The sequence below is a fragment of the Lutjanus erythropterus genome, chromosome 23 (genome assembly GCF_056507025.1).
Source record: "Lutjanus erythropterus isolate fLutEry1 chromosome 23, fLutEry1.hap2, whole genome shotgun sequence".
Taxonomy (NCBI): domain Eukaryota; kingdom Metazoa; phylum Chordata; class Actinopteri; order Lutjaniformes; family Lutjanidae; genus Lutjanus; species Lutjanus erythropterus.
The window spans coordinates 15,211,853-15,224,544 of NC_139339.1; the positions used below are offsets into that span (position 1 = coordinate 15,211,853).

The following is a 12,692-nucleotide window of genomic DNA, read 5'->3' on the forward strand; positions in this document are numbered from 1 at the left end:
CTCCACATCAGAGGCACTTCATGCAGTGTGTGCTGTTGGAAGCAGGTGGCTGTGCTTCACCAGCTTTGGGCTCTCCAGGACCTGATTGTGTTTATGTAGATCAGGTGAACCTTGTTGAACTTCAATATAAATTCCTTTACCTACATGAGCAAAAACTACTACTTCCTATTTAATTTTCCTTGAACTTTGATGACCTTTGCACAAATAACCAAATCTGTTCACTACCACAATATGAATTGAAACTGTGTCATTCTGCACTTAGGTGAAGGCCACTTTGCTGCAGCTGGAGGTGTTGGAGGCGGGTATTGAGGAGCGTCTGAACGCTCCACCTGCTCCCTGCCTGTCCTGTGCTGACTGGTTCCTCCCCGCCGCCACAGCACGCGACCGCCTGGACAGCTTGGCCTCTTCCTCCCCAGTCTTCAGCAAGTTAGCTGGGGCAGTAAAAGGCTCGTCCTCTGGCTCCAGAGGCCGCGGACTGTTTGGGGAGAGGGCCCGGAAGTCCAGCCCCCAGAGGAGTCTGTCGGACAGCGGCAGTGAGGGACAGATGGAGGCTGGGTCAGGGTCCAGTTCTTCAATGGCTCCAGGCCTCAGTCCACATTCTACGCCAGACTCAGCAAGGAAGCTGGGAGGACGGCGGGACTCGCTGGGGTCCGGGGGGTCTGATGGGAGTGGAGGCAGTGGAGGCCTATTCAAGGTACAGTTCAGAGACTGTGTCAGACCAGGGATACTCAACTTGCTTTGCCAGGTGGACACTTTTACAAGATGACAGGAGGCCAGGGTCCAGTTAATAAACAAATATTAATAACAACACTATTTATCAGATAATGTAAATGAACATTAAAATGTACATTCTAAAGTTTGTCTAATTTACACCCTATTTAATAGACTCCATGTCAGATGCCTGATCAGAAAAATAGATAAATAAAAAATAAAAATAGATCTTCACTAATACATCCAAAGAAGATAGTACACAGGAGTCCAAGACGTCTTATGCTGAAACTGGTGTAATAATACTTGGCCAAGGAGAATGAAGAAAGAATCATTACATGCTTTGTCCTGATGTTCCCTTCAATTCTGGAGTTTCGGTCCTCCAGTATAGTCTGTAAACATTCATAAAGAAGGTCATCATTAACCTATGTCCAACTAAGGTCAGACCTGACACATCTACAGCCTATAGAATTAGTCTATCGGTCTGCAAATCCAACACAGGAATTATGAATACACAAGGTTTAAGACCACAGCTTAGCATCCTTGGCCCCATAGCTCAGGATCAATGTTATCCAAACCAGATTACAGTTATGTCCTCTCCGTTCAGAGAGACAAGACAAACACCTCTCCGACCATAGCCACCATAGCAGTGCTATCAAATTGTTCCTTGTTTATCTGAAAGGAGAAGACAGCTGCATCTGTTGCCTTGAAGAAAGACAGTATGTCTGTTAAAAGTTAGTGCACGCCTCTCAATGACTCTAAGCCTTTGTAGGATACCTAAAATTGGAAAATTCCCTAACAAAAAGGAGCTGTAATGCATATTAATGTAATAACTAATCACTGTCCACCCTTGACTGCAGACTTAAAACTAGGAAACTACTAAAAGGAGCTGTATGTGCGAACTCAAATGTCCACACTTTTTGGCTCGGACTTTACCCAAGCTACCTGCAGCTGCGCACCTGTGAAGCCACTGATTCGTTTTCATAGATCTGACAATTACTATCAGCCTGCAGAGTCTACTATTTTTTTTAGCTCAATTTTTAATACCATTCTTCATTATCTGTGATGTGAAAACACCAGAACACAGTCAGAAGTCAAGCAGTAAGTATTCCAAGTCAGCACAGTCAGCTCATCTCCACATCTTGTCATACTTCTCCCTCCATCACAGTTTAATTTTGAGACTGTTTTGATATCAGTGCAAAAATAATCTTCATTTCAGATTAATACTCCTGTGTGCTTTGGCCTCTGTATAATTTGATGTATTGTAATATTCTCACTTATGCTTCGACTTCAGATTCCCAGGATGAAGCACCCAAATCCATTCTACCTGGGCACCCTGAAGAAGACCCTGACTGAGAGAGAGACAGAGGAGATGTACAACACCATGAAGTTCGTGATGGGAAATAATCCTTCTCTTTTGTTCCAATGGCATATATATAATTTATGTTAAGTTTAATGTTCCTGCCTTGTGTTTGTGGCAGACTAACCTCGGGGGCGGAGAACACCTTGTTCCACTATATTCTAATGGAGACAGTTCAGGGGATCTTCATCGCTCCGACTCACAGAGAGGTGGCTCAGCTCAGTGGCTCCATTCACCCACAGCTCATCCGCAACTTTCACCACTGCTGCCTCTCCATACGGGCCGCGTTTCAGCAGAGCCTGCCAGCCAGGGTGAGTTACCATTTAAATACAGACTCAACTTAAAACTACATCTCAACTAACTACATGGGTCACCACAGTCAGGGAAAACAACATGGGATAGTAAGAAGAGGTGTTAAAGTTAAGGCCACAAACAAATCAATAAACAGATCTGCTAAATTCAAAACGTAAACAATACCAAAACATTTACCAAGAGTGAAGGTGAGGTTACCTCTTGGTGAAAGGAATACTCCCCATTGGGGAATCAATCTCCGGTCTTCCACGTGATAAACAGAGATACTGTCCAAAAGTTGAGTCTCACAGCACTTGCCTGTTTGAGGTGTAGAAAGGGGGGCATTACAGGGTGGGGGGTCGCACTTTTGCCCAACTCCAGAGAAGATTGATCTTGGGCACGACTTGGCATGTTGAAAATGTTAATGGAAATACAAATTGTGGCAAGGTTTGACTTGGCGTGGCCAAAAGTGACAATGGAAAGGCCCCACAGCTGTCTCCTAATGTGGCTGGCAGTCACAGTCAGGCAGGGGACGTTGGTCATTGTCTCAGTGGAGGAGGAAACATACCACTGCAAAGTTGGGAGGAGGTATGTGTCCAGTGAACTCAGCGGGGGGGGGGGGGGTTGAGGGCAGAAAGGTGAAAGCATTGGGGGCAGTAGTCATGTGTGGAGGTCTTGGTGTGTGGTGGTGGTGTGGTAGAGAGCTGAGGAATAAGTGAAAAGACGGTGTAAAATATCAGTGAAAGTGAAAGTATAAAGCCATAAATCAGCAGATATCCAAACTCCACCAAATCCTAAATATACACTATACCAAAGAAATCATTCAAACTGAACAGTTTAGGTTGTTTCTTGGTGCAAAAGGACCTCCCCGTCGGGGAATCGAACCCCGGTCTTCCGCGTGACAGGCGGAGATACTGTCCACTATACTAACGAGGAAAGATACTGTTGGTGTAGATAAGTCTGAGTTTCATGTCTAGTCTTGCCAGGAAGCTGACACAGTTTCAGAATATGTAATAAGTAAGTAATTACATTAAATAATAGTAGTTAATCTTCCAAAGTTGCTCCAGTGTTTCCCTTCTCATTGTTGCAAGATCTGGACTCAAACACAAAGGAGGCAGAGTCTTTTCTGTCAGGGCTCCTGGACTTTGGACATATTTATCTTTGATAAAACAAACAACAAAACAAAGAACCTTTGAAATGTACTGTGCTAAAAAAGTTCATTACTCTCAATTATTTATTTGCTGTGTGAAATGTCAGAAAATAATCACAGCTTACTAAAACAAGGCTCTTTCTTGCAGGGTCGTCGGGCTGCAGACCGGCCTCAGGGCGGTGGTTGGGGCCTGGGTCCGGTGAAGGAACATGGGGTTCTGTTTCAGTGTAAACCTGAGAACTGGACTGACCAGAGGAAACCTGCTCCCACCATGACATATTGGGTCATAGGGTATGTATTTAAATATTTAGAATTATTCAAGTGATAAGAGTGGTGGGGACTCAGGAAATACATGTCTGGTTTAGCTCTGCACCAGTGGAGGTACATGTGGCTCCACAAACAGGGAATGCAACCATTCAGCTTTCCTCTTAAACCTAGTTCAGAGTGTATTGTCTTCAGTGAAATGATCCTTGTCAGGAAATTGGATATTATAGCTGCAGAAACACAGGATATAAGTGTAGTCAGGAATATCAGAAGAGCAGTTTAATAAAAGAAAAAGGTTAAAGGAGAACTGTCATTGTGTTAATGTTAATTCTGATCTACTTTGGCCTGTCAGCCTCGATCGATGTCAATCCAGTTTGTCGTTAATAGATGTGGAAGTAAAATTCTCACACAAAAACGGCTCCAGAACTCACTATAGTGCATATTTTTGAAAATCAAGTTTCTACATGATTTCACTAAACATTAAATCACTGGGGCTCCAACCTGCAAGTTGCACCTTAAGGAAACATGCTGAATTGACTTAACCTTGCAAGACAGCTGGATTCACAAGATCATTGTTGCACTCGTCTTGCACTCCTGCGATGTTCCTGCAGCCTGCCCGAGCTTCCCTGAGCCTGGGGTGGAGGGAAACAACTCACTTCAACCATAGATCTTATATTAAATAGGACTTCAGACTATTTAATATACAGTCTGTGGCTCCAGCTCCTATAAAAATGACGTAGATCTTAATGCGGGCTCTATATCTGTGTTTCCTCTCAGACGTCCAACAGGATGAGAGCACCAGTAACTCTGCTTTCACTTCTGTCTGCTGTGTTATGACTGGAATGAATAGGCAGCATTGTACCATGTTTCAGCCAAAAGGGAGGGAAGAAAGACAAACTGTCCCATTCTGGATTGACTTATGGTACTTTCAGTTTGTCTTGGAGAGGACGCCTGTTTTAGCCATTCAAAGAAAAGAGAAACAGAGGGCAGGACGATCAGTAGTGGAGGAAGGAAGGAATCAAGACAAGCATCATGAGAGAACAACGATCAGCCCAGATTCTCTTCTGAACAAACAAGGAGGATAACAGGTGGAAAAATCACATATTTCAACATTTCTGAAAGATTTCTTTTACTCTTACCAGCTTCATGTCTCTGGTCAAAGAAAGTCTGACAGCTTCACACAGTTGGAGTGTAGATCATTGGTTCCCAACCTGGGGGTCCTGACCCCCACTAGGGGTCACCAAAGCTTCACGAGGGTTCTTGATTTTAATAGGTGAAAGAAAACTTTTTTTAAAAGAAATATATACCATACATTTGGTTATGCATCAGCCTTTAATTAATTTCTGTGAAAAAAACTAAATGAAATTGTTATTTTAAAAGTATATAATAGATAAATGTCCAGGTTTCTTCTTGGGGCAAGAAATACTACCTGCCAGTGAATCAAATCCCAGTCTTCTGGGTGACAGGCAGAGATACTGTCCACTATACTAACGAGGCGAGGCAGTGTAGAGGTTGAACCTGCCACAAACTGTAGTTACAGTTAGTAAATACGCGATGTAGTGGTTGGTTACTATGTCCTAACCTCAAAGCCTGCACTGTATTGGCTGGGGGCTACACAGCACTGCCCAACAGGCTCAAGCCCAGAAACTTCTTAAACACAGTAACAGCTGAGAAAGTGCCTTCAAGTATCTGCTAGATGTTGGTTATTCAGACACAGAGTAGCCACCAGTGTAGCAATGTCACAACAAACTGCCACAATGTTTTTTACAAGGACACATGGTGTACACACTGCTGTGTCCATAAGTTGCCCACACCACATCAAAATTTGGAGTGAAAGCATCTCAGTGCATCCTCAATGTGTCTTTGGTGCATTCACACCTGTATTAAGATCTGTCCACTTATGATCGGATCTCCCAGGACGTGTTAATGGCAGGTTTTTCTGTTTCAAACGAGTAGCATGGCTAAACTCTCTTGGTCTGCCAGCAAAGCAGGGCTTTTAGATTAGATAAAACTTCATTTATCCTGAGGGAAATTATTGTTCAGCAGCTGCAGGATGAAGTAGGAAAGAGTGCAAATGTATAAATAAATATGTAGGTATTCAATAAACAGATATCCATAATTCACAAATGTCAATGTTCTGTTTAAAAGACACTTTCCAACAGGCAGCCCTGTTGTAACAAAGACGCAAATCCCTGCCATGCCGGGCTGGATCACGAGTCAAGTCAAGTCAGCACGTGTGTTCAAAACATTTAGAGAAGCTCAGATTACAACACAGAGGGAGCGTTGCTTCATCCCCTGCTCAGGACGGGACGCCATTACTCCACTTTATCTTCAGATAGTTTGACAGTTGACTGACATCTAGGGGGGCAGTATGTTGTGTTTTTAAGAGTAGTAGTGAGTGTTTCCTGGGGCAATAGATACTCCCCGTCGGGGAATCGAACCCCGGTCTTCCGCGTGACAGGCGGAGATACTGTCCACTATACTAACGAGGAAAGCTGATGCTCCTGGGGACAACTGTGGGACAAATTATGAGAATGAGTATAACCATAAGACAGTGACAACAATTCTTATTAAAAATTGTAATTAACAATTCTTAGCAGATTTTGCTCTAAGATTTAGACTTGAACTCAAGTAGAATTTAATTTAAACTATTTGAACTAATTGTTTGGAGTATTTAATGTCATTTTTATGTCATCTGTGAACTCATGTAGCATGAAAATTGTATTTTTGTGTTGGTTTTGTATGTTTAACCATACCTCCCCTCACAAGGTTATGTATGGAATTATGAGTGAGCAGCACCGTACAGCATGTAATGCATAAGCAAAGCTGAAAACACTCTAGTTATTTTGATGTTTATCTCTAAAGTCTCTTTTACCCAGGACAAAAAAACACTAATGCCGTTTTTACATGTAAATTAGTGCACTTAGGCAGGTTTTTTATACATGGGTAAACCCACTAAAAATAGGTGATTGATTTTGAGAATGTTTGCGAGCAAAATAAAGAATTTATATTAATATATAGTTATAAGTAAAATATTTGTTCCCTGTTCAGACGTTTAACTAAAGACGAGCGTGTCATCAGTAAATATAGACCTTCAAGCAGGTGCAAACTAACATCAGCAGTAACTTAACGTGACTCCTATCAGCTGTAAGGGAACATAAAAAAACAACACAGCAAGTTCAAACTACAGCGATTCAGTTCAAAGCTACTTAGAAACAAAAGTACTGAGAGCTGAACATACTGATATCTTTCTCTCTGCACACACACAAGCCTCTGATTTCCAGTGCACATCAGAAAAAGAAAAAAACAAAGACAAACTCATCTACTGGCAATGGCAAACAGGTCAATCACCTATTTTTAATGGGTTTAGCCATGCTTAAAAAAATATGTGTCTGTTTTAGTGTCAAAACAGTATAATCAGTCTTTCTTAGGATGAACAGAACTGCAAAGTCCAGGTCTTCTTATGATGTCCCAGTCTTATCTTTTGTTTTCTTTCAGACGGATGTTGCTTGAGCCCGTCCCTCAGGAGTTCTACGTGTGTTTCCATGACTCGGTGGCGGAGGTTCCTGTAGAGATGGCCTTCAGACTGTCCTTCGGCCTGGCCCTGTGACGTGTCAGTGATGATGACAGACACACAAACCACAAGACTTCTTGAACTGTTGAAGCATCGGTTTCATTCTCAGGAAAACAGATCAAACTTGTGGAAAGCACCCGAGAGCAAATGCGGGGCCTTTTTGCTTGTCCTCCCAGTTTCTTTGGGATAACGTAAGAGACGGGGTCTGAATCTTACAATGTGCCTCCGTTTTTCTGCAGATAACAGCAGAGCGTGACCGTGGCCTCGCAGCAGTGATAAGAAAATAGCAGGTTGAGTTTGTGCCTTGTTGCTCGCCAGAGATGTGTGTGTAAGAGCCTTAATGTGTGTATTTGTGTAGATGGAAAGCCAGTCAATCAGTGAATACCTCAGACGCCTCGGTGTAAGCCTCTGATAAGAGCAGACGAGACCTTCCAGTGAGAGTCTGCTGCCACAAAGTTTACAAGCTGGACCAATAAAAATCATGTTGCTGCTGCTGCTCACACCTCCATGTTGACGGAGCAAATACGGCTGTATTGTGTGTTTTCACACGTTGTATGCAGTGTTTGAAAGGCATTTCATTTGTTACTTAATTTAATATGTACAGTTTTGTAAGGATATTAAGTCATTTGTTATGAAAATGAACATTGAGATTAAAGAAGTAAAACAGTTCCTCTTTTATTCTTTGAAAACAAAATGCTTGTCATTGATGACCTTTGTCAATTTCTAAATCAAATTTTTACATAATTTACAAAATGAAAAATAGTAATCTAGTGGACATAATCCAAACATATGCAAAAATAATCACTTTTTTAATATTTCACACCCATAAATATTGTGTTATGGTTATGGTTGATCAACTGGTACAGAGATTTTTATATGTTAACTTCTTACAGTATACATAACTGAACTTGTGTTGACCACTGCACGAATAAGTAGATAAAAAGTAAATCCACATTGGAATGGGATTCTGAGTCTTGAAAAGGTTTTTGTTTAAAGTTCAAATCATAGCTTCTTAATCTGTGTAGCCACCACAGTCTGGAAATCTCTCTGACCACATGGACCATACACTCCATCATCACACGTACCGCTGCATCCTTTGGAGCATGTGCAGTCCTCCAATAGGGATAGTTTGGGTTGCGTGAGACACTTATCAATAGTCAGTTTCTTCAGCAGATGGCAGTTGACACGCCCCCAGTCTGGAGAAGCAGAGAGGAGTACCAGTGTGGGAAGCTGAGATGTACTGCTGTTGACTGGGTCAGCAACAAAACATACAATCCAGTACAGCCTGGTTCCTTCATAGAGAGCAACGTCTGGCTTATACAACGGCAGTTTTCTGTCTGAAAAGTCTGTCTGATGACAAAGCACTGCAAATTAGATGTAAATTAAACTGACATTTATTTATGAGGGACTTCATAAGTGGCTAACATGTTTTGCTGCTGACTCTGTCCTACGCACTAGATTGCGTAGCTTCTATGGCTGTACTCGACTCAGATTTTGACAGTCAGATCGGATGTGGCTGCTGAACAGAAGATTCGACTGTTTGTCCCTAACTTTGTACAGTTCAGTGCCACACTTAACTTTTACTTCAGCCTAGATGAGTATGTTATACCAGTAAGACTCACATTTTAATGCACTTTTTTAATGTCATCTGTGATGTGAAAACATCAGATTTTCACAGTCAGCTCAAGTTAAAAGTGCATGTCCTGCTGCTCACAACTTTCCATCAACCTTCTCTGCTTGCATCAGTTATTGTTTTGGTTTGTTGTGATACTTAGACTCAGATTGTAAAGTTTGCAGCCTGCCATGCTGCTGCATCGCAAAAAACAGGCAGAGACTTCTATACTAAGGATTTACAATACATATAATTATTTTGGTATCTTGATTATGGGCATTGGCTGAAATAAATCCTTACCGTGCACGTTGCCATGAGAATTTTTAATAATATAAAACTATATTTATGTATCCCTTATCTTGTGACTGTAATGCACACTGACTGACAGAGAAAAAAACAAAATGCTTATCTTGAAGAATCTCAGTCGACTGAGAACTCTCCAACTGATGACTTGAATCTACTCCTCTGTTTCTCTAAACGGGGGGAGTATCAACCACCATCTACTGTAGTTAATACACTGACTGTTGATAAGTGACTCATACACTCCTATTTTGAATAATACAAACTATCGCTTCAAAGTTCAAGCTGTGCTCTGAACCAGTAGCAGGTTCCTCTTGTAGCACTCGAGGCTGCAGAGAGGGACGCCCGTCTTTGAGCAGGAGTACTTCTTGGGGTTGGAGCAGCCGCTGACCCCGCAGTTCGCCGGAGTGGCCGGTGGAGGATGTGGGGGTGCTGGTGTCGGAGTGGTGACCCCTGTGGGGAAGGAGATGGCCATGCCCTGGGCGGAGTCGCTGTAGCGGATCATGGGACACTGATTCTGCTTGGACTTCCTCTCCTTCATGCTTTTGATCTTGGCCTTGCTGGTTTTTGTCAGTCTCTCTATTGTCTGGTTCTTGTTCTCTTCAGCCTTCTTGGCGGCCTGCAGGCGCCTCTTCCGGGCTCGTTCCTCTCGCTTCTGCATCATCTCTGCCGTCATCTCTTTCTCCTTGTAGCCCATGGGGAGCTCCAGGAGAGGCTGGCTCTGCTGCTTGTGTAGCAAGGCTTTCTGAGCACAAACAAACAACAAAAACACTCAGGGATCTGCATGTATTGATCAACAAGTTTCCTGCTTCCATCTCTTCCTCACCTGTCTGGCTGTAAGCAGAGACTCATCCACCTCCTTCTTTAGCTCTCCGTTGTCATCAAGCTCTCCCTTCTCCAGAGCATCCAGCCACCTCTCTTCCTCGTCCACAGGCCCGCCCAGCATCGAGTCCGAGTCCATGTCTGGCAGAGGTGATGTGGCCAGGTTGCTGTCTTCATCTGATAAAGAACAAAAAAGATAAACACGATAAGTTTATTTTTACTGCTAAATTGGCCTTAAATTCAATGAAATGTTGGCATTAAAGAGTCTTACATTTAACTGGCTCATACATGCAGACACACTGTAAAAATGAATTTTTACATTGCTTTGTTAAATATTCTGATTGGTCAATTACAGCATATAAGGTCTTTTATTTCTGTATAGCAGACTGTTACTTTGAAGAACAGACTGTTGCTATGGATGCAGTTCTGATCTTTGACTCTGGATGTGTGATAAAATAATTTTTAATCAATTAAATAATTTTAAAATTTATTATTGTGTTTATTATTAATTTTGAGTCTTTTTACCCTCTCAGATTGTTATATTTAAAGGCTTTTTGGAGCCAAAATAATAAAGCATTGCCTAAAAATGAATATAATTTTGCAGCCTTTAAGAGCAAAAGAAAGTAACAAAATCTGTTACAATCTTTTTATACTGTGTATCTGCATCTACAAACTCTACTTTTGACTTACCCAGCCAGGCCCGATACTGTTCCAGAGGCACAGAGGGCTCATCGTCGTCCTCGTCATCATCTTCATCATCGTCATCGTCATCATCAACATCATTATGAATAATCATCAAGGGAGACGGTGGCCGAGCCACACCAGGATGCACAGTGAAGGTGGGAACGCTGATACAGACAACAGGAAGACACAAACAGACAAAAACTCACTGACTGGTCAGGGTTTGATGAAACTGAGCACAGAAAAAAACAACCTCTCGTCTCACCTCTTGGTCCCTAGTGTCTGTCCTCCCAGTTTGATTTTGAGTCGGAGCTGTGGAGGAGGCCGAGGAACCATGACTGGCTCGGGCTCCGGGGCCTCAGCAAAGCTGTGGTGCTTCCTCTTGTGCTTCTTGTGCTTTTTGTGTTTCCGCTTGTGAACACTGTGCAGGCTGGAGCTGCCTTCACCTGCAGGGGATGAGAGGAAATCACAGATAAATACTATAAAAATGTACTAGTTATTAAATCGTGCATTTTATTTTGTAGCCACCTTTTTTTTTTTTTTATCTGCAGCAACAAACCAGTTTGTTTTTTGTTCATTGCGCTACAACACATCAACATGAAGTTACAGAATAAAGTGTCAACAGACGGACCAATGATGAAGCCCAGGCTCTATTCAGGAATTAAATGGAGGGTGAAATTCAGTAGAAATAAAAAATGTTAAAAATAATGTTAAAAAAAACAGTCACTGCTTTTTTCATACATCAGCAGACTAACTTGCCTAAACTTCACAGGTTTTTAGGCCACAGTGGAAATGAAAGACCACATTTTAGTTGCTTGAAAAGCAATTCCTGGGACTAAAAGTTCTGGGTAATTTGGCTGGAATTGCAGCAAATAAGATTTATATCTAATAAAATGTAATTAAAAAATTTTCGTCCAAGAAGATTTTTACTGGTGATATTTGTTATCTGATCTACATCCTTTGAAATGACCATAAAATTTAATCAACACATGATCATAAAATTTAATCAACACATCTTAAAACAGTTTCAACAAAAAACAACAGACCTTCTGCATTAATTTTAAAAAGGTGTACATAATAAATCATCATGTAAATGTGCATTTGGTATAGTAACGAAGCTCTAAAGCTTGTTCTCTCCTGTGAATCTCACAGTTCTGATGAAAATGATTAAATTAATGTTAATAATCATAAATTTACTCACCAAGAAACCGAGGGTGAATCATGTCTTTCCTTTTCCCCATTGAAACGCCGACAGGGATGTAAACACCAAAGACAGGACAGCCAGTCTACAGCCCTACATAGCAGCAGAAATCTCAAAGTCTTCTAGAAAACAGAGCAGCTGTCTCTGCACAAGAGAGAAACACATCTGATCATTACAACATGAATTTAATGCAGCATTAATGAAGAAGGCAGCAGTTCAGTGTCTCATTTTAATATTCTACTGATCCAAGCATCAAATCATTTTGCATTAGTATTTATTTTATGAATTTGTTTGGTTAATTATTTAAGATTAATCTGAACGAAGTATGTAACTGAAATTCAAACTCTACCTTATTTAGTTTGAGGGGAGATTGCTCACATCTGCTAGCATGCACTCATCGCCACCAGTGAACGTAACATATCTCATATAAAATCAACCTGAGTTATATATTTGAAAGTAAAAGACGCGACACTGCCTGCAAACTGGACTAATTTTGACCGTAACACATAACACACAATATTACGATTAATACAATTTGTCAGCAGTAGTTAGCACGGCTGAGCTAAGCTAACAACACAGAAGTTAACCCATTTCGTCATTTCCGCCCGCTTAGGCTTTTATGGAGGTTGTGTCCGGAAGGGAACCCCAGACCTGCGAAAGAGCTCGCGAGAGTGATAACTGTAACCCAAACAATGATTTTTCTTACCCTAACCAATTGGTTTTTGTTCT

General features: G+C 41.6%; 2 protein-coding genes and 2 non-coding genes across 5 annotated transcripts in view; 1 reads left to right on the forward strand and 3 right to left on the reverse strand.

Moving 5' to 3' along the window:
* Positions 1 to 8,014, forward strand: part of intu (inturned planar cell polarity protein) — a 31,381-nt gene extending 23,367 nt beyond the window's left edge. For both annotated transcript variants that reach the window (XM_084712273.1, XM_084712272.1), the window contains exons 12-17: positions 12 to 104; positions 263 to 694; positions 2,003 to 2,097; positions 2,190 to 2,379; positions 3,658 to 3,800; positions 7,272 to 8,014. In XM_084712273.1, coding sequence (XP_084568399.1) covers positions 12 to 104; positions 263 to 694; positions 2,003 to 2,097; positions 2,190 to 2,379; positions 3,658 to 3,800; positions 7,272 to 7,383 — 1,065 coding nt within the window. In that variant the 3' untranslated portion in view covers positions 7,384 to 8,014. The remainder of the gene's footprint in view (positions 1 to 11; positions 105 to 262; positions 695 to 2,002; positions 2,098 to 2,189; positions 2,380 to 3,657; positions 3,801 to 7,271) is intronic.
* Positions 3,224 to 3,295, reverse strand: trnad-guc (transfer RNA aspartic acid (anticodon GUC)). The gene has a single exon. It is a non-coding gene; the product is annotated as a tRNA-Asp (tRNA).
* On the reverse strand, positions 6,194 to 6,265 carry trnad-guc (transfer RNA aspartic acid (anticodon GUC)). Its single transcript has one exon. It is a non-coding gene; the product is annotated as a tRNA-Asp (tRNA).
* Positions 8,015 to 9,446: 1,432 nt separating the features above from the next.
* On the reverse strand, positions 9,447 to 12,569 carry ino80b (INO80 complex subunit B). The gene is made up of 6 exons (XM_084712441.1): positions 12,313 to 12,569; positions 11,964 to 12,107; positions 11,028 to 11,208; positions 10,772 to 10,929; positions 10,086 to 10,258; positions 9,447 to 10,004 (listed from the first exon to the last, which is right to left on the reverse strand). The coding sequence occupies exons 2-6, from the start codon at positions 12,001 to 12,003 to the stop codon at positions 9,540 to 9,542; spliced, it is 1,017 nt and encodes a 338-aa protein (XP_084568567.1). The 5' UTR covers positions 12,004 to 12,107; positions 12,313 to 12,569; the 3' UTR covers positions 9,447 to 9,539.
* Positions 12,570 to 12,692: the final 123 nt, after the last annotated feature.

Bases quoted from the DNA above. Each gene is read 5' to 3' on its own strand.
- ino80b (XM_084712441.1), bottom strand. From the start codon at position 12,003: ATGGGGAAAAGGAAAGACATGATTCACCCTCGGTTTCTTG. The intron at 11,209-11,963 runs GTGAGTAAATTT...CATCCCCTGCAG, and splicing joins GATTCACCCTCGGTTTCTTG to GTGAAGGCAGCTCCAGCCTG. The intron at 10,259-10,771 runs GTAAGTCAAAAG...GTTCTTTATCAG, and splicing joins ACAGTATCGGGCCTGGCTGG to ATGAAGACAGCAACCTGGCC.